Source organism: Drosophila eugracilis, unplaced genomic scaffold (genome assembly GCF_018153835.1).
Source record: "Drosophila eugracilis isolate 14026-0451.02 unplaced genomic scaffold, ASM1815383v1 contig_90, whole genome shotgun sequence".
Taxonomy (NCBI): domain Eukaryota; kingdom Metazoa; phylum Arthropoda; class Insecta; order Diptera; family Drosophilidae; genus Drosophila; species Drosophila eugracilis.
In genome coordinates this window covers 8,186,685-8,212,991 of record NW_024573812.1, presented here as the reverse complement: position 1 = coordinate 8,212,991, position 26,307 = coordinate 8,186,685, and the positions used below count along the sequence as shown (strand labels likewise).

The following is a 26,307-nucleotide window of genomic DNA, read 5'->3' as shown; positions in this document are numbered from 1 at the left end:
ACAGGTGGGCGGCAACAAAAGCAACAATGTTCAAGTGCAGGCAGAGGGAAAAACTCTGGAAAACATATATACAGTTGAGGTTAGTCAAGTAGAACCGGTCCGGGAATATTTTATAAATTATAAATTATAAATTAAACTAAACTAAACTGGCTTTTGGGAAAAGAAGAATTAATATTAGAAAATATTCCAAGTTTCTTAAAATTATATTGTCAAAAGGCTTACCACTTAAATAATATTTTGTATAAATAACTTAAGAATCAAAATGAAATTTTTTAAATTTTGTCGAAATTGTATAATTTTTTCACTCGTATAAAAATATTTTTAACTTAACTTTTAAATTTTTAATGTAATAAGAAGCAGAAGAAGAATTTTCACTTATTTTAAAAACAAAATTTACTTTCTTTTCACTTAATTTAACAAACTATTTTTACCACATCTGTACATCCAACCAACTGAAAATCTGAACAAAAAACAGCAAACAGCTCTTAAAAGCTGGGACCAGAAAAATAAGGGAAAAATACATAATATGAGCGCTGAAAACTGCATTTTCCCTCTGCAGCTGGCTGAAAAGCAAAAACAATTTCTGGCCCGTGCTTTAAAAACCGCCAACAGAAACAAAAATCAATAAAAATGCGCATAAATACATTATAAATAATTGCAATATGAAAAACTTCCTTTTTACATGCTTTTGTTTGAATTTCATACAACTTTATTATGGCCACTCGAAATTACGGCTGGAAAATTGCTTACATTTTTCGTAAATAAATAATGGAACGCTTAATTAGTTAAAGCAAAAAAATCAGATTGCATAATTTTGATTACAAAATGAAACTATTGCGAAATAGAAACTATATAATATGACTATTGTGTGTGATTTTAAGTTTCCATCATGATGAGAATCGCTAAACGAGGGCAACACCAAATTGTTTAGCGAGACCACGGTGAGGCAGCCTGATTTGGCACATATACTCGCACATACAGTATGTACTTGATAAAGCGAATTAGCACCATTTGGATCTGGTCCGTGTCATAAACAAATAGCCGATATATTTAGCCAGGCGTCCGACCGGATTTATCTGGTACTCCAAAGTGCGAAAAAAGAAGATTCGTACATCTGATTGCAAACTCGTGGGGCTTTCCTCTCCGCCGAGTTTTCTTTTCCGTTCCTCTCCTTATCAGCTTTGTATTCTGTTGATCTTTCGAGTGCCCGACTTGCGTCACATGTCTGAAATTGTTATACATATTTATTAATGAAAACAAATCAAATAAAACCACATCGACTCAGAAACAAGAAGCAACGTCCGACAAATCGTCGAATCACTTTAACATGCAAATCGTTTTTTGTTTTTTGATTTTTGTTTTTCCATCGCTATTTATTTATACTTCCCACATCGATGCCCACAGAGATCAGAGATCATGATCGCAGAGTGATGCAGGTTATCGCCGGACCCGTGCTGAAATAGGTTATCTCCACTGGCAATCGTTCGATTAACGAGCTTCGAAAAGTCTGTCAACTGGACTGGGAGGGCTGGTCCCAGAATACGAATCTTGGAAAATGTATTAAAAGTTTTTCTAATTAAGAATTAAGAAGAAATTGAAGGTCATCTAAAGTTTGTTCTTAGAACTTTTTGTTAGTAATATGACTAAGATTTTAAGATTGAAATTGAAGAGATTTATAACGAATTTTACTAACAATTTTATTCTAAATGAGATGACAGGGGCAGTTTGCGGTTTCTTAAGATTCTTTAAGTTTATGTTTAATTTTTTATATACTTAATACCTAAAATTTTCTAAATGTACCCTCATTTCTCCTTCTCTCTCTCCTTTCTCCAGCTGGACAGTAATATTATGGAAAAGGCGAAGGCATATATCAAAAATGAACTTCGCGGTGGCAGCCAGCAATCCGAGCCAGCAACCACGCCCACGCCGACCTCTCCGGCCTCGTTGCCCGGAACGCTGCAAGCAGCCAAACAGCCTTATCCGCCCGTGGAGCTGATGCCCTCACCAGGAGCTGCGGCACATCGGAGCACCCGAACACCCAACGAACAGTATCACTTGGGGTACCAGCCACATCCCGCCCAGCATTTCTATCCGGGGGCCAAGTCGACGGGAAGGGCATCGGCACCACCCGATAATCATCATGTGCCCATGACCATATGCTTTGTGTGCGGAGGACATGGAGGCTATGAACCCCAGCCCCTAAGGATTCGACACAATGCCGAGCGTCCTGCAGAGTCATATTTTCCCTTCCTCGAGCGCCATGAACCTCCGAATGGGGTGCCAGGGGTGGCACCTGGCCAGGAGTATGTGTGGGCCTGCATGCTCTGCTTTCGATCCCTGAACGAGCAATGGGATTCCTATGAACGGCAGAAGAAGCCCCTGCTGCAGCGCATCTACCATATGAAGCGCGTGGACGGAAAGGGGTATATCGGAGCCGATGTGGCCACCCAGAGCGAGTATGCCGCCCAGGTGTTGGGTCTGAGTGCCGAACACCTCACCCAGAATGGTCTGGTGGAGGGTCATGGAGATCCCTATGCCTTGGCACGGCATTACTCGCCGCAGCAGCAGTCACACCACCAGCTCCAACAGCACCACCACCACAGTACCTCAAGGAATGCCTCACCCTCGCCAAATCCCAGTGCTGCCGGTGGTGGTGGCGGTGGGGATTTTTATCCCAGGAACTCGACGCCGTCGAGCAACCACAACAGATACCTGAGCAGGCCACAGTCGCGGGATATGCCCGTGGCCTCGCCCACATCACGACCGCCCAGCGAACCGCCGGCCCTGAAATCCGCCGGCTATGCCCAGCAGAAGTTCAAGCTGAGCTCCGCACCTCCACCTAGTGGCTATCAGGCCCAGGCGCCGTATCATCCTGCCCAGTACCAGCAGTTGCAGCAGCAGACTGCTGCATACCACCTATTGCAGCAGGTCAACGCTGCCGGAGGAGCAGCCGAGTCGGTCCACTACAAAGGTAATCCCTACAGTGCGTTGCCCTCGCCTGGCAGTGGTCCATTGGGACCCCCGGCACCGTCCACGCTCGAAGATGACAATGCCACCGTTCTGGATTTACGGAACTCTTCGAGTTCCAGTGCTCCGCCGGCACCTCGTCACGGAACAAGCAATACTTCGGTCTCTCAGCCAAGTCAACCGCAATCGGAAGTGGGAATCCTGGACCTTTCCATGCCGGACAAGAACTCCATCACTGAGGTGTGCTACGTGTGCGGAGATGAGCAGCGCAGAGGCAGCCTGATTGAGCTGAGTACGGTAAAGCCACGGGAAACCGGAAGACCAGGACAATCTGTGGCATACTTTCCCCTGTTCAACGAACAGCATCCGCGTCCAGCACGTTCTCGTCCGAAGGATCCCCGCGGCATGATCCAGGCCTGTCTGCCCTGTTACGAGGACCTTATGCAGCAGTGGAACGCCCACCAGGTGAGTTTGCAATTCAAATTCCCATGTGCCTCATTGGCATACATGCATATGGAGCAGACTCATCCGGTATTGCCGGCGGTTTCTCAATTGATATCTCGTCCAAGAAATGGGGTCGAGGTGAAGTCTGGGGTTTATAGTGGAGTTAAGGGACTTACGGACCCTCATTCTGATGACTTTTTAAGTAAATTCTGCAAAGGAAAAAGTTTAATTTACCTCTCAGATACATCGATTGTTATCGATTCTTCGACAAAAACTTTACCTTTAACTATCATCTGAGTGTGTTTAGAACACAAAATTCAGTAACTTAAACGTATTTTCCTTTAACCTAATCCATTGGATTTCCTTTTAAGTTAACGCCCCGAAACGGTCATATGTACCGCCCATAAAATGTATGAATATGCAAATGGAAATGTTTATGGATGCTGGCAAATACATACCAGAGCTTTTCAAAATATTTTGTGAAAATTTCAATATTGCTCACTCTCGCATAAATAATGGAATTCAATAAAAGTGGTTGGGGTGGTGACAAGGGGGTGGCAGCACACGCTGGTTCGACCAAAAAAAAAAAAGGGAAGAGGAAATGCAAAACGAGAAATGGCAAAAACAAACATTGGCAACAAAATACAGAAAAAAAAAGAAGAAGGGAAACAAATTTACGAGAGCAGTTTTTCGCGTCGCACGAATCAAAATAAACAAAAATATGGCCACAGCATCCAGTGGGTAGGATGATGATGATGAGCATAACGATGATCATCATGATGTTGGCGCCATGGAGATTGACCCGGGCGTAAGGCTCTCCACTGTGCGAACGATTAATCAGTGGGGTCGACGTCGTCGTCGTCGTTGTCGTTGTCAGCTTCCACATACATACTCATACATACATATACTTTATAGTATATTCCCTCTTCTCCCTCTTGGCAGAGGGCATTATCTTTATCCTCCTTCGACTGCTTGGATCAAGGAGGGGTCACACGGGGGGAGACCTCGTAAAGGCGGCGAATGTTGTGGGAATTTTGACCGCAGGGTCGCTTGTGTTTCTGATTAAATTTTAATAGCTTTCCGCGATTATTTCGCTTCTTTCGTTTTGTTTCGCATTTTGCTTTTCTTTCTTTTTATTTTTCTTTTTACTTTTTTTTTTTTATTATTTTTTGTTTTTCGATTTTATTTCTGAATGCGAAAATGTATTTATAAATTTGAGACATCGCCCTGGTTTCGCTCATTGATAGTGCTTGTATGGCGGTGATGTGGTGGAGCAGGTCTTGGGGAGTAGGGCAGGGGAAGTAGCAGGTATCAGTAAGCCTCGTGTTCCTCGAATGATTCACTGTAGGTAGTCTGATTGTTATAGATTTTGATTAAAAATCTTATTAGGTAAACAGATGATGGATTTATGAAGGTTATTGTTAATATTTATACTGCAACATTTTAGAGTGATGAAATATGGAAAAAAGTATTAAAAAGTTTAACTAAAAGATATTTTAGTGGTGCTTATGAAAGCACATCTCCCTAAAAAGATACTTCAATAACAACTTGTATTATGAATACTTGAAAAACCTACAGAAAACATCGTAATTTTATATAATTTTGGGGCCAACACTTTTCCAAAAACACCCCTACCCATTCGCCTCCAACGCTTTCACACGCAACAAAGCCCACAAATGGAAATAAATTTGTAGAGTTTCAAACGCCCACCACCAACCAGCAGCCACCCATCGCCACCCACCGCAACCGCCTGCCCTCGGCACGAAACCAAAACAATTTGAATTTTAAATTCAGAGCAGAAATTTCCAACATGCTATAAAAATGCAAAATTCACAGCTGCTGAGGCGCTGCCGCAGTCGCTGCCACAGTCAGCGTCGCAGCCGGCTCTCGAAACTTGGGAATGCAATGTGTAAAATGCCGGATAAATAATTAAATGCCATTAATTGGAATTGTGTAAATTTCGCAGGAACGAAAGAAAAAAAAAACGGAAAGCCCAAACAAAAATAAACGGTAGGGAAAAAACTGAACTGCCCGCGAAATAATAAATAAATAAATAAAGACAAATAAAATGGCAAATGCTGCAATGCAGTTTGTCCAGTGGCCATCGAGCCTATTCAGGAAAATGCAGGATGAATAAATAATCATACTGGCGGGGGGGAAATCATGGTGTCGGCATGGGTTGGGCTAGGAGGAGTTGGAGTTGGGGCGGCGAGACAAATTAATTAAATTTAACCCAGTAAACCATGGAAATTCTCTTTTGGCCAGCTGCCAGAAAACCAAACCTAACCGAGCCTATAGAGGGTGTATCTCTTCCCTCCCCCACCTTGTTTTCCATTCAGCGAAAAGTGCGAAAAGCAATTTAAATATTTATGCTCAACATTTTATTTAAAGCAAACCGAGTGAAACCAAACAAAATCAAATAATAAAAAAAGTGAGAAAATTTAAATCGATCCGTTGGTCTGGCCCGCCGCCAGAACCGAAATAAACGAAACACAAACTATATCTAGATTTGTTATAAACAATTGTATAAACAAAACGTTTTTAGATACCCTCTAAAAGCAGAAAAAGTGTGGCATCTTATGCTATTACTTTAGGATTTGTTATAGAAAAACTCTTAGACTTTAAAATAGTTTAAATACAAAAGTTCCCTCCCCTTTTCATTCATTAAAAATCATATTCCTTAACTAGTTAGCTCTACATAAAAGTGCTGATCAACCCAACTGGCTTGTCTAAAAATAACCATAATTATAAATCAATTTTATGCTCACCCTGGCCTTATAAAATTCTCTATAAAAGTTTCAAGTTCCTGTGAATGCCATTAACAAATTTCAAAATCGCAAGCCAAAAATTCCCGAAAACCTTTGATTAATTGTTGTTTAAACATTGCATAAATTTATGAGCTTGTGAATGGATGGAAAAAAGTAGAACAATACAGTGAAAGAGAACAGATTATGAGATTGACAACAATGACCTGCGGTATTCCCTGGGCTACCAAGAATTTCCTGGCAGGCTGCCCAAAAGCCAATAAAAGAAACGCAAACACGACCCAGACACTAGATCCGGATGAAACTGGCTGAGAAATCAATTCCAACCGAGAAAAAATGTTGCCATCATAAAAACGGAAATAAAATTCAGGAGAATAAATTAAGGAAATTACTTTTGATGTGGAAAAATGGGAAGAGTTGTATTCCGTTTATGGGTTCATCTCCATCCGAGATATATTTTATATCAAATCTATTGAACTTTTTAGTCAACTTTTATTGACATAACCCCTGACATACCCCAAGATTTTGTTACATTTTCACTTTCTTTACAATTTTATTGGAGATTTACCTATTAAGTATATGCATTTTAAAGCTAATAAATTCACAAGTATCTATTTTCCTTTAGAAGCTATAAGTGAAAATACAAAAGGCAAGATTACATTGATGGAAGAAAAGAAAATATTGAACTTGTTGCTTGATTAATTGCTAAATTAAGACACTTTTTAAGGCTTGATTAATTTCCCAAGACATACATTAAAGTTACAGTTAAATTTCCTCAGTAAAGACTCTCTCTGGTATAGAAACTATCCCAGACAACGAACTGTTTGCTCTCTGGCAACGGGATGAACTCCAAGCCATCGGCAATGTTAAGGCAGTTTTCCAGGCCACCTGGACGCAGTGGATCCCACTTCACCGGAGCTATAGTCTCGCAATTGGGGTCTCCGGTGATGGCAAAGGACGTCCACATGGCAACCAAGCGTTCAATGGTCTTGTATTCCGGAGTGGCCTTATCCAATTTACTGGAAAGAACTCCATAGAACAAGTAGGAGAGATCATCTGCATGGCACACTCCCCTGACCTTCCTGCCGCACTTTAGTATCCTATAGTGATTAAAGTGAGGGGAATCCATGTCGAATCGATAGACATAAGTGGATGAGCTGGCCGCATAGGCCTGACGGGCGAGCAAGGTGCGATGGATATCGTGCCAGAAGTTCTTGATGCTGAGAATGTGAAGACACTCGAAGAGCTCCATGCTAGCTCTGTCAGGATCATCGAAGTAGGACTTCTTCAACCGCCTCACCATCTCCGCCAACTCATCCTTGTCGATGGCATCACGAACCTGTTTGGGAATCAGAGCCTCAAAGGCACTCAGCATATAAAGTGGATCATCCAATGTGGTCCTATACGAGAAGAGTCCTTCGAAAGAGTTGCCACCAATGATTAGGGGAATCTGATTTCCCCAGGCGCTGGACAACTGCTCCTGCTGGGTCTTTGGTATGACGCAATCTTCGCCAACATATGGTTCGATTACCGGGGCAAAGGCCAGAATCTCATAGTCGCGTTGCTCCTCTTGCGTCACTATGGCATTGCAGTAGATGGCCAGCTTGCTAGCTGGAATCTGCTGGAAAAACTCCAGCAGTTCTTTTTCGCTTTCCAAATTACCGGCATAGCCAAGTTCCTTGCCCAATCTTTGGGGCCATTTTCGATCCGGTTGCGTGGCCCAGGCACATAAGGCCGAACCAGATTGCACAATGGCTCGGTGGAAGAGTCCTCTGGCCTGCTCCGTTTGCATGAGGATGTGGGTGGAGGCTCCGCCAGCTGATTCGCCAAACACGGTTATATTCTCGGGATCGCCATTAAAACTGGCTATGTTTTCTTTGACCCAACGTAGTGCTTGGATTTGATCCTTCAGGCCGGCATTGCCGGGAATCTTGAGAGTCTCGTCCTTAAGACTTAGAAAACCCAAGGCACCTACACGATAGTTGATGGTCACCAGAAGGACATCGTGTTTCATGAAGTAATCCGGACCATAGAGCTCTCTCGAGGCTCCACCTATTTGAAAGCCTCCGCCATATATCCAAACCATAACAGGGAGTGTCTTTGGTGTGTCCAGTTTCTTGGCATAGACATTGAGGTATAAGCAATCCTCAGAGCCCTCAGCAGTGTTGGTAATGGAGTTTCTCTGCATGGGTTTGTCCCTCGCATAAGTGCAATCCCTTACCCCCTGCCAAGAGCTGGGAGGTCGAGGAGCGCGAAAACGCAGTTCACCCACAGGAGGCTGGGCAAAGGGGATGCCCTCGAAGGAGAAGTAGATTTCGCCATCGTAGATTGTCTTACGCTGCTGACCCTTCAGTTGGCCATATTTGGTTTCTAGCTCTTTGGTATGACCCGTCCCCAGCCTGTACTGAACAACCTTATGGCCAAGGACCCTGAAAATCAGATGGGAGGATATAATGAGTCATCGCCGAAGTCCGCGTTGCGAACTTTGCACTCACTTGGCACCCAATTTCAGCTTGTCACCAAAGCCCACTCGCAAATCCATTTCGCTAGAGACTCTCGGCTATTTTACTAACCAAATAAATATAGACAAATATAATCTACTTTTGCCGCAATCTCCTCTCTCTCTCTCCGACACTTCCAACGCGCTCGACCGCCAGCCAGAGACTGAAAATATGGTTCTCGCTGCTCCAGTAGATGATAAAATTGTTTAGATAGTCGCCGCACCCTCGAGTGGGGGGCCAATGGGGCGACCATAATAATTACCGCTGTACGGACTCACTCGCTCGTTCAGTGGGTTGTTCGAGTGGCGTCCATATGTGGATCAGTTGATAGCAATGTCATAACATCTACCCAACGTCTGCCCTGCCAATCCCTAATTGAGTTCCATCTATATTTTTGGTAACAAAATTGATAACACTCGATGGGGCGATTTGGCGATTGGACTGAAAATCAGATATTTATGGTAAATACAGCTGTACAGAGATTAAGGCGTTTATTTAACCGAAAAGGTTAATGTAAGGTGTTGATTATGGGGTGTCTTAGTGTTTATTAAGGTTAAGGTTTATGAGGCGATTAGCATAAGATGAGTTTAAGGGGGCAAGCTTAATTTAAATTAAAAATTATATTCTTTTAAAGCAAACTGTTTGGATATTTTGAATCTTTTTTTATAAGTTTTTGGGGTTTAATACTGTGGAAGGTTAGTGTTTTGTTTAACTAAGGAAGTAAATATTTTAATAAGAAGATAATTTTTATAGGCAAGTTCACCTTAGTATTGAAATTACATAGAAATAAGTGTCTCTTAACGTTATGGCTTGAACCTATTAAGATAAAAGAAAAATTAAGTAACTAGATAGTTACAAAATAGTTTTTAAATAAAAGATTGGGGAATAATGAATACAATTCTAGTGTCACAATTTTCACTAGCTCTATATACCCTTGTAAAAAGAAAATACCGCGTGCTAAAAAAAGCCGTTTATGCTGAGTCATAGTTAGTAGCGAATCCAGTTTAACTAACATTCAATTCGAATTTCCATTCATTCCAATCATTTTGAGTTATTAATGACACCTAGTTGCTTGTAATAGCTGAATAATAATAATAGATTATTTGTTCAACTTTAAGTTTACTAATCATTTTCCTCAATGATCCTAAGGAAAGTTGGTTACCTTATGCCAGTGCCAACTTTGGGTAGTCCAACTAATGCCATAAGTATCTACAATTAGTTCTTTTTCATTCTTACATACGCAAAGTGTAGAATTTAAGTGTGGAAAATGGGTGAAAGGGCAATGAAAACGTGGCTGTAATTAATTAAGCATTACAATGCTTCTTAGACTCGTTGCCTTTGCATGCTGGCAGCTCGAGCCTTGGCAATTCACTCTTTACATTTGCGGCAAACAAAGATGACGAAGGCGACGATGACTTAAGAGGCTGCCAGTGGGTGGCTGGGTGAAAGGTGGGTGTGGCAGTCGGTTTCCTTGGTGACGAGCACAATCCAGAACAAGAGTCTCCTGCGGCTTAAGTCTCTTACTCTCTCTCTCTCTCTATCTACCTCTCTTTGTCAGTCTATATGTCTGGTCGCCTTGGTTGGCCTCTGCTCCTGTTCTTTGACGTTGTTTGTGCATTAGTTAATGTGATTATTTCACACTTCGTCTGCTTTCAACTAACATTTAATTTGGCTCCAGCTCAGTCGAACTGGCTTAGCATCGCCTCAGCTCCTCTCGCTTCCTTTTCCATCTGGTTTGTTTGCCTACTTTTGTTTATTCTGTATCATTTGTTTGTTTGCCCGCCAGTGTTTGTGTGCGTTTACTTAACTTTTGTTATCACTTTTGACTGCGCTTAGGTTCTTGTCTTAATGTTGCATCTTGCTCTGGGCTTTAAACAGGGAAGTATGTATGTTTGTCTAACTACTTTTAGTGAGATTTAAGTTCTTAAACTATTAGATAAGTTATTACAATTTCATTCATTTAATAAAAGTTAGAAAATGGGTAAAGCTAAAGTTATGAACTAATTAACCCATTTCAACCACATTAAATTTCATTGCAAATTATTAAACCCCCTTACAAACTCGAGTTCCACCTCTAATTTCCTTTTCTTAAAGCCTTTTACTTGTTTTAGCCACCGAATTTGATTTAATCTTGATTCATTCAACCCAGCTCTAAGTCTGTCTGCCTGTCCAATTCAATTTTGTTTGCTATTTCGCCTACATTGTTTCCGTTTTTCCTGTTGCCAGGTGGATTATTGGGTCTCTAAGTGTGTCTGAGTGCATCTCCCCCGCATTCTTGCCCCTTTTAGAAATGCCCCCACGGCCACATTGTGCAGATTCCGTGCTGCACTGTTGGTGTTGCCATCGACTAAATAAATAAACATTGCAATCTATGTTGGAGAGCGTTTGTTTGGCTGTGTTGCTGTTTTCTTATTTGCTCCGCTTTTCAGCTCGGCGCCATTGCAATTGCACACAGGCTACGCATTTGTCTATATCCATCTAAAGTGGGCCCTCCCTTGATTGAACTGATATAGACATAATAAGTATAAATGTTTAAATTAGAAAGAAATAAAGTAGATACTTCATATTTGAGTTCTAACGAAACCACTTACTGCTGAAATAAAATATCTACATAATTAAACTTTTGAACTTTTAAGTTCTATGGCTTTTTACCATTAGAGGGTAAGTTACACCCCCTTTTAGACTGATATTCCAGTTCTTTGAGTTATGGAGATAGTATTCTAAAAGTTTTCCCTCTAAATGTTGCCTAACTTAGTGTGACTTGCGCAAAACAAAAAAGAAAAGTATCTTTGTGGAAAGTTTAAGTTAGAGAATTTGGACTGTAGCTATATATGAACTCCATCCACGAGTTATTCGCTCTTGGCATGACGACCTCCAAGTGCTTGCGTCTGCTTTTGCCGCCTCTTCCCCACTTCGCCTCCTTCATTCCCCGCGTCTTCATCGTCTTTTTCTCTTTGGAGTAGTGTTTACATGAAGTTGGCAGCGCCTACTTGCCAGAGGTGACGACCCCCGACCACTTGCCCCTCGCCTTGTCCTACTTGTCTTTTTTTCGCTACTGTTTTTCCTCATCACTTTTCTTTCTTTTATTTTTTGGTTTTTGCTACTGTTTTTCCTCGACATTTTTCTTGTTGTAGATTTTGCTGGTTTTTGCCTGTGTTCATTTTTCAGGGTTGCCGTCATCAGAGGAATTTCAGGCAATAAAACTAAATTCAGAATAGCGTTGTGTGGGGTCAATTTGGAATTCAATTCAATTAGAAAAGTATGTTTGCTAAAATCCGAAAACCAAAACAAAATCAATCAATTTTGTTTGTCATGCCGAGAGCACTAAAAATGAATCCATCCAATTTCTCTACACTCTTTTTCCATGCTTATAAACTTTATTTGCCTGCAAATCTATATAGCTGTTGCTATTTTTAGAGTGTTTTATTATGGTGGTATTATTAATAATTTGGCTTTGTTTAATTGATGGATATTCTTTTTTAATTACGGCATATTTATTTGCTTATTTATGGCGTGCATCGCAATTATAATAAAGATGAGAATTTATTGGCTTGCGGAATGCTGGAAAATTTGAATTTAAAATTCTGCACTTACATACGCTTGCAAATTGCAATTATTTTTTGTTTGTATTTGTATTGCTATTGTTCAAGCGAACTAGTTCATGAAGCTGTTTTTCCTGTTTGATTTTTATAATTCGATTTCCATTTTAAAATGTAAATTTTTGCTACCATTTTTACACTATTATTGAGAGCATTAAAAACCAAAAATTGTTTTTGGAAAAGTTTAAAAATCGTTGCATACTTTGTTGAGACCAAATTGTTAAAATAAAATGAAAATTAATCGGATTAAAATCTATACTAGTTCAAGTGGCAAATATGACAGATTTGTTGTAAAATTTCATGATATTGTAGCAAACGAATTCCTTTGGGAGATGACATATTAACCGATTGGCTTTTAGTTTAATAGTTTATAGGTAACCGAAGGGCATTGGAATACCACTCTACATACTACATACACTTCCTTAGTTAAAATTGGGAAATTATTATAGTAGTTCATAAAATAAATGTGACTGATAACTCAACTATTTCCTTTAATAAAAGTAACCGTGAACTAAGGCTATTTGCCCTAAGTATTCTAGATTATTTATTTCGAAATGCTTTCCAAGTAATTATCAGCTTTTAAATGGAAATTTTCTGTGATTACCGAACAAGTTCCTTTTGTAATTTTTCAGAAAAATTTCAAAATTTAAAGAAATTAAAAGTTCAACAGATTTCCTTTAGTTTCCCAATCAAACAACAAGCAACTTGTGATAGCTGATAATACTACTTAGTTTCTAAATGAAACGTAACTGATTACCGAACTAGTTCCTCTTAACAAGAAATGACTGATTACCGAACTAGCTCTGCTCTTAAGCTTTTTGCGATGCTTTTGTCTCCCCATTCGCCGCTCCAATTGAATGCGAAATGTGGTTCACTTCGTTTCGCCGCTCCATTTTGGCTTGTCGATTCGTGGTTGTGTGGGTGCGGGTGTAAGGGTGTTTATTTGTGTACGCTAGCGTTTGTGTGTATGTGTGTGTGTGAGCTCCCCATGAAGTCGCCGTCGACGTCGCTGCGACTGCGTTGCTGGTTTTGTTTGTTTGCGTTTGTTTTAGCTGCTTTTCAGTGCTGCCTTTGCCTTTTGCTTTCTGCTTTTTGCCTTTTGCTTTGTTTTTCTTGCGGGCACAAGAACGAGGAGCAACAACAATAATAAAGCGCAGGGCTCTCTATCAGCAAAAGTCGACGCCGGCGTCGCAGCTGGCGCCGCTGCCAACTGTGGACGGCGACAGCGGGCGCTCGATCCGTTCTTGCCGCCGCAGTCGTTGTTTTCATTCGTCGTCGTCGGCCGTCGCTGGCATCATTATACCGTTCCATCGTCGCGCGATTTTCAATCTCAATTCGCAATTGTTTATTGCTCGAAAAGTTTGTATATACATTTGTGTGTGTGCGTTATCAACAAAAATACCTTGTATGTGTGTGTGTGTGTGTGTGCCAAATCAAAATTGATAAATGCACAATATAAAGTGTGACAACAACAAAAGCAAGAGCAGCAGCAACAAATAACAACAGCGAAAAAACAGCAGCCAAAATGATTGTATTAATAATAAAAGCAAACAAAAGTTCAATGTCTGTGGTAGCCGGTAACGGTGGCAGTGCCCCAAAACTGGTTTTAAAAATAAACTTCAAAAAAAGTATATATATATATATAATCGCCAAGTTAACGACGCCGCGTCTGTTTAAAAAAAAAGCACAACAAAAAATAACGACCAACTTTGTGCCCTTTTCCAGTTAGTTAATCGCCGGCTATCATCTTCAAGGGTTAACTTAAAGGTGTCAGTCGTTAGGGATGAGCTCGTGACTCTAAACGATGACTCACACTTCGGCTCAGTGCATCGGCTAATCGAATTGCTTGGCATGCAGTTCAATGATTTCCATACGGGAACTAATAAACCCAAATAGCAACCGTCAATTGCTGTAATTAATTCAATTCAAAACAGTTAAAGCTGTTCACTTGGCATACCGCTATAATCGACACTATTACAAATTAATGGAAAATTATACGGAGGAAGCATAGATTACCAATTGAATGGATTTTAATGTGATTTCAATAGGCTTAATTACTAAGCGATGGGAAAAAGAAGAGATACTAATATCTCTTAAGTGAAAAGTTATTAAAAGTTATTACCATCTTAAAGATGCAACATTTACAACAAAAAGATACATCTTTTGTGAGGATAAAATCAAGTGGAAAAGTCTGACGGTTCAAAAGCTTAAAACTTAATTGACTTTCAAAAAGTGGACAAATGTTGTTTTTTAACCAAAAGTTTTAGAAATATTCCATTATATAGTGAACAAAGCAGTTCATTGACATTATTCCTGTTTTTATAGATAAAAAAACGTTTAAGAGTTATTAGTTTTAGTGCTTTGTTTAACTTAACACCTTCTAAAATTAAATATCTTCTACAACTTAACCATCTTGCAATCTCTCAAAGTGTCATCCCTAAAGCCAGGCGGGTCAAGTTTTTTTTGGTTATTGTTCAGTGTATCTTGTATCTTAACCTGTCAGCGAGGTGGCAGAGCCATTAAGCTTGTCCCAGTGTGCGTGCGTATCTGTGTGTGTGCCATGAGTTGAAGTACGAGTACGAGTACAAGTACAAGTACAAGTACACGACTTAAACAAGTGAGGCGGCGCAAGTCAAGAACAACAACTACCGTTTCACTTTGCGCGTTTTTAAACACGCGCATTTCTGCCGTTTTCCTCGCGTTTGTTTGCGTGTACCGTTCTAAAAATAAAGCAACCGTTTCATGTGCAATCTGCCCCTTCTAAAAAACTACAAACATACATACATACATACATACGTACCCACTTCTTTCTCATCTTTTTTATTTATTTTACTATACATGGCGGATAGGAAAAGGTTGCTCGTGTATTTGTTATCGGTTATTTAATGTGATTTATTTGCGTGCGAATGTTGATTTATATCGTTCGAAACATCAGTAACAGCCAAAACTATAACAACAATATCGGCTCCCTTGGTTTATCACGCACATGGGCACTTAAGTGGGTCAAAAAATAATTGGCACGCCCTCATTTTACGCCCATCTAAAGCAGCGCACTCACATAAAACCGTTTGCCATTTGTCCTTGTCCTCCCACATTGACCCACTTGGGTGGGCGTGGTTCTTCGAGTTCGAGTTTGTGCTTTAGTTTTGTGTTTTTTTTTTTTCGTTTTCCTTTTTTGTTTTTGTTTTGTTTTGTTTTGGCCAAGGCCAAGCTTTTCACTCCCATTACCAATTCACAATTACCTCACAACGCCACTCACAATTGGCTTCTGTTTACAGACAATCCAATCAATTTCGAAAAGTTGGCTTGGCATTAAGGACCTAAAGAAGCTCATTTTAATTGGGGCTTTTAAATTTGTAGTAGGTTTATGCCTGCCAGTTTTTATTGCTTTATTTTACTAGTAATTGAAATCAATTGAGTTTAAGGAGATAAATCATGTGGATTATAAGATTTGATTGCCGATTGGCTCTCACTTTAGGCTAAACAAATTTTGAAGACTTTTTGAAGGAAATTGGCATGTTTAAGGCTCATTTTTATTAGTGGTTAGCTTAAGCACGTTTTAGGATATATTATCCGATAATAGAAATGTGTAATTCTGGGTTTAGTTTGTTAGTTTAATCATTAAGTCAAAATCAAATCAAGTTAAAATCAAAAAGATTTCAAAATATTTTTAAATTAAAACTGTGGGGAAATACTTCAATCTTTTTTATAGCCCCTTGCCTCGTATTTACTTTCACTTGAGTGCGGAGCTTATTAGCCAACTTGTGCAAAACACTTTTTGCACCCCCACTGGCTGTTGTTATGGCTATCATCAAGTGCCACGCCTTTCGCACGAGCTTCAATTGATTGTCTGTGGGCAGATGAAAGGGGGGCGTGTGAGTGATGTGGGAGCGGGTTAGGGGTCCCAGTACTTGAACTCACGCGATTTTCATTCTCATTGTGTGGAGGGGCATGTGTGGCTTGTGCCCCGGTACTCAGTCAGTATTTTGGGGCAGCAACAGGTGAGGCATCCCTGTAATGTACCGGGAGAAAAGTAAATGTTGCAAATTAATACACAAATTGTTCATGCTGAACCCTGATAACTTAAATCTGGGTAACTCTTTAATATTGAGAAAATAATTATGAAATGAAAAGGTGAAAGAGATCTTTAGTCAATATCCCCCTTTTAAAAATCTAATTCATGCCTTAAACTAAACAAATAAGTTTGATATTCATCTTCAGTAATATAAACTAAATGTGGATCTAAAAGAACAAAAGATTATCTTCTGTAAGGTTTAATGAACGCCAAAGCTGCACCTCCATTAGGCCGGGCATGTTGCATGTAATGCATAATTAGTTACCTCTTAATCGGCCGCGTCCCCTCGGCGGGTGATCGCGTGTGCTTGCGGAATTTCGCAGCACCCCCGGGAACGGATACGGATGCATCATTATCATCTCCATCATCATCATCATTATCATTGAGAGCGTCATCCGTCGTCGCGTTCGCGTTTTATCCACGCCCAACTGCACACCGCAAACATAAACAGAAGGAGAGCAAGAACGTTTATATCGGTTTCAATTAAATTTAATTTGTATCGTGTTGTAATTAAGGTGCCGCTCACACACACAGACTGAGTACTGAGTAGCCGAGAAATCTCTAATTAATCTGCCAGACCAACAAACAACAACAAAATAACAAAACAACAACTGCCGACGGGCTAATACGAAGTGATTCATTCAAACTCAATTGAAAACAATTGAGCAATTGAAATGCTGTGAAAAATGATCTACATTTATGCAATAAAAAATAAAAATACAAAGTATTTGAGTGCTCAGTGACCAAGTGATTTCCCCCAACCTCAAAATGGCTCAAAACTTAACCATGTTGGTGGGCGACAGCAACACTGGCAGCAATAGTACAACAAACAGCAATGAAAACAACAATAGTAGCAACACATCGGTTAACTTTAAGCCAAAAGATACCAATGGCTGGAAGGATTACAAGAAATTGAAAACATATCTCATTCTGAAGGATCAGCAGAGTGAAAAGGTAAAATGATGGTGAAGTTGCGCAATCGATAGTGTAATATTGGTTATCGATTAGAAGGATATTACTTTTGGTTAATACCAGAAATACCAGTTTTTAAGGAGGTTAGTTAGTTACTTTACTTTTACAAGAAATGGAAAACTTATCTCATTCTAAGGGATCAGCAAAGTTAAAAAGTAACACAAAGCTGAAGTTACCACATACGTTCGTCATATCGATAATCTGATTTTACATGGACTTAGATTAAGCTTAGCTCTGTAGCGAAGAAATACCAGTAGGCAATAAGGTAAAATGAAGCTGGAATTGCACTTACGATAGTCAAATATGGTTTATAGATTTTGTCGATTTTACTTTAAGTTGTCTAAGTTAGTATATCTTAGGTTGTAACCTCCTTATGGGAAGTTAGTTATATCGATTTTACTTTAAGTTAGCTTAAGTGGTATAGTTATGTGAAAAGTTAGTCACTTTAAAATGAAAAAATGATACCCTTTGTGACATAAAAACCTCGATGGCCAGTTCAAACAAAAAACGCAATCGAAAGTTTTCACTATCGAAGTGTTACCTTCCCCCTCTTGCATTACCAATTCCAATTCTATGAATTCATAGATAACAATGTCAATAGCTCGTTATAAAAAGCGTTCTTCGTGGTATTAAAAATCTCTATGCAATCAATCAATATTGACCCAAATTATAGACTAAACAAACAATTAATAATAAAACGCAGAGATAAAAAAAATAAACGTAAGCTGACACATTTCGGAGTATTTTATAATCCCCGGCGAAGGAGAGCGAAAAAAGTCCATTAATTAGTAAAAGTTACTGCTTGTGAGCTAACTACTTATTTATATCAACTTGAAAAAGTGACTAAAAAGTTGGATACAACTTTTTTACATCAAACAGAAATGTTTCCAACCGCAATCCCAGATTTCCTCCCACTTTGTTTTATAATTAACAGAACAAACGCCGCAACAAAAGTTATGAAAGAACAGAACGAACAAAAAAGTTGCTCATAAAAAGTTATTAAACGGTCATGACCCCCATTTTCGAAATGCTTATCAGCAGCATGAAAAACAGAAACAAAAACAAACATCAGGAATGAGGTCTAAAAGAGTTTTTTTTTTGTGTTGGGCTGTGTGGATAGGGGAGGGGAGATGATAGAAGCGGGGGAAAATAAAGTCAACGAGCAAGCATGGAAAGCGAACATAAAAAGCGAACAGCAGAAAGAACATCTATAAAAAAAAAGAAAAAGAATATGACGAACTTGTTCTTCCATAAAGCCAACTGTCAGATGTCGGCTTGTAAGTGGAGGCGAGGCATGGGGCATGCGGCATGTGGCAGGGGTGGGAAGGAGGAGACGCCACCGAGCCATTGGATCAATAAATATAGATGACATGGCACTGTCCAGATTGATGTGATATGTGTGCGAGCCGCATGACAAAGCAAACAAGTAAAATGGAAGCAGAAACAGACATAAATACTCCCTGTAGGTACAGATACTTTTGTATCTGAGAGATACCCGCTGCCCACTACCCGTTGTGCAATCAAAATGCGCGCCTATCAATGTCACAAAATCTGACACAATGAAATACGGAAAGTAAACAAACAATTAAGTTTACTTACTGCCTAATAAAATAAATGAATGTTTTCTAATCTGAGTGGAAAAGAGCGATGAATCTGCATAGATACATAAGTCGGGAATAAAAGTTAAGCAAGTATATTTGAAAAAGTTCATGAAAATATTTTAATAAATTGCGAAATTACTCTGACGTATACGTTATGTTTTGCTTTTCGTGTTCGTTGATGGGTCATGTTTATTTTTCGGGGCGTAATGAATGTTTTGTGGGTGTTTCCACGTGCGTACATTAATTGGTATAAACACAGGTGACGTCTGGCCATGGCTTCCCATGGGCGGATGTTTGACAGGTCGTATACGTAATGCACGTTTGCCTATGACAGCAGGGGAGCGGAAAATTCATGTTTGCAGGTGCGATAAAGAGTGTGAGATTGGTTTTTATTTATGAATCAATAAATAAATATAAATTGTTAAGGAAATACCTTAAAAACTTGTGATATAAGCAAAAAGTAGAGTATTTTAGGTCAGGGATATATCTTGCAAATTCTTCAACAAATTCTATTGCTAAGCTTAAAGACCTAACACAGAATAAGCTTAATCTTTTTGTATTTAAACGCACATTGCTGGTTGCATCATGAAATGTTTTATTCATGCGTGTCAATCTATCAATCCATCGCAAATGTAATTTATCAATGTCGTTTCTATGTCAGCATCTTGAACAATTATGAACATCAAAGCCGACGTGCGATCTTTAAGTGTATAGACGCTAAAATCCAGTCAAAATAATAAGCTATTGGCAATTATTGCCTCGCGCTTGCTGGAAAATGAAATAATGTTCGATTGCTATTTTGGGTTTTTGCACATTTAGTGGGGATTATTGATCTTTGTTTCATGGGATTGATTCGCATGGCATAAAGGTCATTAAGACTTAGCAGTTGTTTGCTAAAAATCTCAGCTTTGTTAATCGATTTTAAATAGAACCATATTTGTGTACTTCACACCTTTGATGCGGTTTTTTATATACGAGTATATATCTGCTAAATGAATCTACAAATTTCCGGATCTGGTCTTTTGACTTGACTTTCCCCTAGTGACTAATTTTTTAACTCATCTTTTAGGCATCCCATAAACCGGAATCGGAACGTTCGTATCAGCTGCGAAAACGCTCAACGCCGGTAGCCGAAAGAACCACTTTCGTTTGCTACACTTGTGGCACGGACACGCCCTCGTCGCAACTACGCCTCGTCTACTGTTGCCCCAATGCCGAAAGAGAACCCTATTATCCATTCATTAAGACTATGAAAGTCTACAAGAACGCTAGTCCAATTAGTCCTCAAGGTAAGTGCGTTAATTACAAGTTGTGTCATCTCAACTAACGCAATTATCCTTTGGTTTCCAGGCATGGTTCAGGTCTGTTCAACCTGCAATGAAAAGCACTCTGGCTTGGCCGAAGGAGGACCACCTCCAGCTGCTTCCAGTAACCACTCTGCTGTGGGTGGCGGTTCACCAAGCGTTGGACACTCACTGGAATCGAACTCGGCCATGTACAGTGCCAGCGGAGCGATAGCCGGAAATAGTGGTGCCCAATTTGGGGGTCGTAACTCCCCATCCGAGAAATCCCTGGCCAATTCAGACTCCACGAGTAATGTGCGGTTTAGGGTAAGGAATTCGCCGATAACTGGATGGCGACTCTTAGGGGAATAGTAATTTAAGACGCAGACATCCATTGGGGATATAAATGTTTGTTCTAAAAATATGTTTCTTAAAATCAATTTGATTTGCTATTCTTATGAGGAGTTTTCTACTAGAGATCCTTAATGTTATTTGTATGACAAGACTAGCTTAAGCATGGCAGAATCTATCAAAGACTTAAAACTTTTTTAAGCTGTGAGAAAGCAAAGAAAACTGGCTCTGGCTAGAACCTTATCATTGAAAGTATTTAGATTTTTCTTAAGTAAACTGGCTGAAACCAGAGACTTTTGGCATTCTGTGACAGCAGACCACTCCCATCAACCATTTGCATCAGTTAGGAGAGGAAAACCGTTCTTCTATTAAGCAAATCTTGTTAGTTTGCGCTTAAGGAAGCGGTTATTTCATCGATGACGCAGTTGAATGAATCGATTGTCAATAACAATTTGTGAGGTGTACTCGAATGAGATTCTCATTTGCCTGGATCATAAATAATCCATTAAATATGTGAGTAGTAATAACCACAGAGTATCGGCTAAGTGCGCAAACATGGAAATTTACTAGAGAGCGAGCGGGTGATAATGTATATATATATAGAGGAAAAACAATGATTGCACTTATTACAGCAACTGAGTGGGAGATGGGAGAGTGAGAGGATCAGATGGGATGGGATCGTTTGGGTCAGTAGCAGTGGCACTTGGAGTAGCGATAACATTGCTCACATTTCCAGCGATTAGCGGCACTCACTTGCCCCGCCTTTGGAGAAACCGATAACCCAACTGATCCGGGGCCCCATTAAAGTGCTAGGCGTCTGGTAGTGGACAGATAGATGCCAGAGGATGGTTCACGACCTCAAAATGTTGAGTAATTCATTTGCAGCCAGAAGGCCGCCGAAGAAATAGAGGCATATTTCTGTATGCTTATCAGCCTTGGGAGGTGGGAGTAACCCACCGACTAATGCTAAGTCTAAAATAAATTCGATCGTCAGCATGTTAGCCAATTTGAGTCAACAAAGAGTCGAGATTAGATAGCCGTAACCTCTGCCCATTGCCCACGGACGCTCTGCATGTTCCAGCTCCACCTTCTCCACCTCTTACTCCGCCTCCTCCGGAGAAGAGCAAATAAATATGGAGCAAGTGCGAGTGAGTAGTAAGCGGCAAGAGGGATCCAAATGAAATTATCGCACAAACAAGACAGCACATATGCGGGGGCAATAAAAAACTGGGTAAACTTGGTCGACTCAGAGTCGTGTGTTTGTTTTTTGTCTTCTTTTTGCTGCCAGTTTAAGGCATCTGCTTTGAACCGGTTTACTTGTCTGCCTTTTTTTTGCTTAATTCTACTTAAACGCTTTTTATTTATAGCCGGCTATTGTTGTTGTTCTTGTTCTTGTTGCTCTCTCGTAGCGCCTCAGTTTTGTTTATTTTGCTTTTAGTTTTGTTTTGGCATTTTGATTTTTGCCTTCTTTTCTAATTGGAAATCTGTTAGCGTTTTTGGCCGAGACAATTGAAAGACTTGTCGTCGCCTGGCACGTAAATTATGGCCAACTTCTTTCTCGCAAGTTTACTCTTCATATTCGCATGGGATTTATGTTTATTTTATACATTCGTGCTTTTGTTTAATCTGCCAATGTTTGTTGTCTATTTGTATAGCTTAATTTGTCTTAAAGTGTTTTCTCTTTCTGTTTCTGGTTGATTTACTGTTTCGTTTTGCTGGTTTTAGTTTTGTTAGATTGTTTCCTGTGTGGCCTTTAGTCTCTATTTATATTGGCCAAACAGCATTGTGTCAAAAACTTCTGCGGCTAAAATAAGAATTATAATTTTTGGGGATTTCAAGCATGTCCGCAGCCTTCGCAGCAGAGTTGATTGACTTGAACACAATTATATATCTCGAATTATTCTCTTGTCTCTAAGCAATTGTGAAATGTTTCTTCTTTTAATTTTTTTTAGTGGCTCGTTAGGTTTGACATTTGTGTTGGCTTTGATTAAACAGAAGTCATCTGTTTGCTAAGCGTGTGGGTTGGAAAAAAGGCGAATTTCCAACCATAATTTATCTTTAAACAGGTGTCCGACATTTGCTCTATTTTCTATATATCTGTGGATATGAATTCGATGTGCGTTTATACTATATATATCAGGTTGGGCTTATTCAGGTCATTGCACAATCGAGCAGAGTTTTCGAAACTCGTTTTCTTGCATAAAGAAACAGCAGTAAGCTGCTGGAGCACAAAATACGAAATTAAATATAGATAAATGCAAATATTTATCAATACGCCGGAGACAATAACAACAGTAACTCAATATTTAAACAATTCTTTCCGAATTGTTTACATTTGCATTGTCTTATTTGTTTATTTCTGTTTTCATTTTCATGTACTCTTATTTGCATTACGGTCTCAGGGCTTTGAATTGCAAATGTTTGGCCTGGCAACACTTGATAGAAGTAGGTAGGACAGGATCCATATCTGATATCCCGCCCTTTCCCCAGATAACACACTTTTAAAGGTTGTAAATGTATAAAGCAAATACCTGGACTTGCTCAGAGGCAGAGCCAAGTCATTCAACTTTCTCAAGTATAATAAATAATAATAATAAACGCTGATAAATACTGGAAGTGTAAACATGCTTCAGCAGTTTGGTAATAAATCAAACATTTAACATCTTAGATCTACCCACAATTAGTAACTCAAGTGATCACAATGAGTTCATAACTTTCGAGCAGAAAAGAATTCCCTGCTTGAGTTGAAAGGCCCTTGAAAATCAAATTATATTCAAATATAGACAGTGTTGACATACATCATCGAAATGCTGTCGAGTCATGCTGGCAATGAGTGAACAAATAACGAATAAGCGAAAGCTGAGTTCAACTTTGAACTGGATTGATATATGGCTGATTGATATCAGCTGTCGTAACCCCAAACCATCTAAGCCATCTAATTAGCCCTAAACGGAATGCGCGATAAGGAGCCTATGGTTTTAGAGAGCCAATCGCTCTCGCCCTCGAAATATAAGTCGCAAAACGAAGGGAGATAAGTGAACCGCGCACGGTTCGAACCGGATCGATTCGGTTTTTGCGGCAAAAGCCGAAAGCAAACCCAGTCGGACGCCAGTCATAGTCGAGGGGCTACTCCTTGAATAGCAAATCAATTGTATAAAATATTTAATAAAATTTGGTGTTGACGTTTTGTTGGTGTTGCTATTTGCTTGCTGATTAGATAGAGTCGGGAGTTAGTCGTGTTTGGGAAGGGGATCGTCAAAACAGTTGGCATTCTCGATTGAAGACAGCGTGTGCGTGATATTCTTAGAACTGATACACAATTATAGCTTATACAATCTGTATGTTTTCATTTTCATTCTATTGCTGATAGCCTTACGAGACGAACTCTAACAATTCCAACTCAAACACGGCACGCGACCTCAAACAAATCCGTCGTAGCGATTCGCGTCCAAACTCGCCGAGTTCCAGCCAAGGAGCCATTGAAAATGGACACGGCCAGTATCCGTAAGTAACTGCAGTTTTTCCCTTTTACAACTTGTATCTAATGTTTCAATTTCCATTTTGTTTTCCAGTTGCTCCATTTGCAAAGTGCTGTGTCCGTCGAACAAAATGGATTGGCTGTCCACTAGTGCCGAGCACATGAACTCCCATGCCATGCACTTTCCCTGTCTCAAGGCCAATGCCGTAACCAGCAATAATAATAATAGTACCAGTAACAACAACAACAATAATACCAACAACAACAATAACAACGAACTAAACAGCAATCGCGTGCTGGCCTGCAAGGACTGCAAGGATTACTTGGCCAGCCAGTGGGAGACCATGGATGCGGAACGAGTTCCCCTCGAGCACAGAAGGTTTTTCTCTTTGATTTCCTCATATATTAAACACGATTCTAACTGTTTATATTCATTTCCTTTCCAGATACAACATTCCCTCGCCCATGCTGACCTCCAGCTCACCAAACGGATCTCGGCACGGCGCAATGAGCATCAACACTCCGCCCTCCACGCCATCCATATCATCCTCGACGCCTGCCAGCACATCAATCTACTGCTATCTCTGTGGCCTGCACTCGGACCTAACGTTAGCCAGGGTTCTCTATGCCAGCAAAGAGGTAGAGCCAGCAAAGCGGCAACTAGAGATAGTAATTAGTTAAGAAGGTTGTTTAAAGTGCAATGCAGCTAGCCATTGAGCTGGCAGAAGTATATGTATTAGCGGAAACAGAAAATAGGAACGTTTCTATAAAGTTAAATTAAGAAGCTTTATAGCCAAATAATCCCTCAGATGCCAACTCATGAGACTTAGTTATTTTAGAGATTAAGTTTATTACTCAAGACTAAATTTAGAATAAGATTATCTAGATCAGAAATTAAATATTGTACATCCTTGTTTAAACCAGAACTTATCTTTTTATGACCAAGTTTTCCCTAAAAAGTAACAAATTAGTTTAAATTTCAACTAATAACGTCAGTAGATAACTTTTCACAAGCACATGCTTGTTATTAGGGTAAATATTAAGGTATTTATTAATATCAATCAGTCACAGTTCGGCTTTGGCAGTACATCAACTCTGCCTTAAGAGTTTAATTTGTATTTTAGGTCAACTGCTAAGACCATCACTTAATTTAGGCCACATTGTTTGAATGCGCTTGTGTGTGTGTGTGCTTAATATTTGTATATCGCTCGCCAAACATGTAATTTGCTGATAAGTCAAGCTGATTTCCTTTTTCCCAACGATTGCAACACCACAGTCAATCAATATAGATACCCATGGCTAAATAAATACAAATGTTACACGATATGTGTGCAGATTGTTTTAGATAGCGTTAGCATTGGATTTTACTCGGTGTACGTTAGATATCTAATGATATTATCTCTGTTCTGTCGAGCAATAATTAACAAATGAAACCTGTTTGGTTAAGTAATGAGATATGTTTTGGTTTACTCAGTTATCAATCAGAAAAAAATCATAATGCAGGAAAGATAGTAGAGTTACGGGGATAATATGAAGTATTCGTTTGGGTATGTTTGAAAATCATATATGAACTCTGATATTATCTAATAATAGAAGTAAAGGTTTCAAAGGTTTCAAAATATGTCTAATTTTACTTCCAATATTGTATAATATTTTAAGACTATAAGTAGTTTAACTTTACCTTATACCTCTACCTAATTAACTTATATTTCCTTATTCCTTCAGGGTTCGCGTCCTTATTTTCCTCTGCTGCTTAAACATAATTCTCTGCCCAATGCCGAGCAGTTAAGAAACAATTCGGCCTTGGTCTGCACATTTTGTTACCATTCCATGTTGAATCAGTGGCGCAAGTAAGTCAAATATTTATAATATCAAAGTACAAGTCATTAATGAGTTCCTTCTTTCTTGCAGATATGAGGCACAGAGCCCCAGCGTGAATCCAGCGGATCGTAAATACAATTGGCATGACTACAACTGTCACCTGTGCGGCATTACGACTTACAGGAAGAGGGTTCGGGCTTTACCCGTCAACGAGTTTCCCTTTGTGAAGCATCAGAAGAGCGACGATGGCCTGCTGCTGGAGAACGGGGAGTATGCGGTCGTCTGTTTGGATTGCTACGAGAGCTTAAGGTGGGAAAGCTAAGCAGTGATCTGGTTATCACTTTCCATAATAGAAGCGATGTTACTAAGAACGTTGTTTAGAATCTGATAAATGCAAACAAGAAACACAAAGGGAAGAAATTATTAAACTTATTCGTTTGGTCAATTCAG

The 26,307-nt window shown here is 39.6% G+C and overlaps 2 protein-coding genes across 11 annotated transcripts in view; one reads left to right on the top strand and one right to left on the bottom strand.

The window, feature by feature from the left end:
* Nucleotides 1-26,307, top strand: part of LOC108112504 (protein enabled homolog) — a 71,964-nt gene that overhangs the window by 4,896 nt on the left and 40,761 nt on the right. For 8 of the 10 annotated variants that reach the window (XR_001772655.2, XM_017222387.2, XM_017222385.2 and 5 more), the window contains 8 exons: nucleotides 1,834-3,432; nucleotides 19,994-20,213; nucleotides 20,275-20,534; nucleotides 23,929-24,062; nucleotides 24,131-24,415; nucleotides 24,483-24,675; nucleotides 25,762-25,886; nucleotides 25,948-26,166. Coding sequence is in view for 9 of the 10 variants with exons in the window: in XM_017222387.2 (XP_017077876.1) it covers nucleotides 1,849-3,432; nucleotides 19,994-20,213; nucleotides 20,275-20,534; nucleotides 23,929-24,062; nucleotides 24,131-24,415; nucleotides 24,483-24,675; nucleotides 25,762-25,886; nucleotides 25,948-26,166 (3,020 nt within the window). In the remaining variant the exon portion in view is untranslated. Of the gene's footprint in view, nucleotides 1-1,833; nucleotides 3,433-13,545; nucleotides 13,636-16,866; nucleotides 17,306-19,993; nucleotides 20,214-20,274; nucleotides 20,535-23,928; nucleotides 24,063-24,130; nucleotides 24,416-24,482; nucleotides 24,676-25,761; nucleotides 25,887-25,947; nucleotides 26,167-26,307 lie in introns of those variants that run through there. The other 2 variants (XM_017222388.2, XM_017222389.2) reach the window with 2 other exon arrangements.
* Nucleotides 6,721-8,825, bottom strand: LOC108112507 (esterase B1). Its single transcript, XM_017222394.2, has 2 exons — nucleotides 8,672-8,825; nucleotides 6,721-8,605 (listed from the first exon to the last, which is right to left on the bottom strand). Exons 1-2 carry the CDS (start codon nucleotides 8,716-8,718, stop codon nucleotides 6,952-6,954), a joined length of 1,701 nt encoding a protein of 566 aa, XP_017077883.1. The 5' UTR covers nucleotides 8,719-8,825; the 3' UTR covers nucleotides 6,721-6,951.

Coding starts and splice junctions, on each gene's coding strand:
- LOC108112507 (XM_017222394.2), bottom strand. CDS start 8,718: ATGGATTTGCGAGTGGGCTTTGGTGACAAGCTGAAATTGGGTGCCAA. Junction 8,606..8,671: donor AAGCTGAAATTGGGTGCCAA/GTGAGTGCAAAG, acceptor TCTGATTTTCAG/GGTCCTTGGCCATAAGGTTG.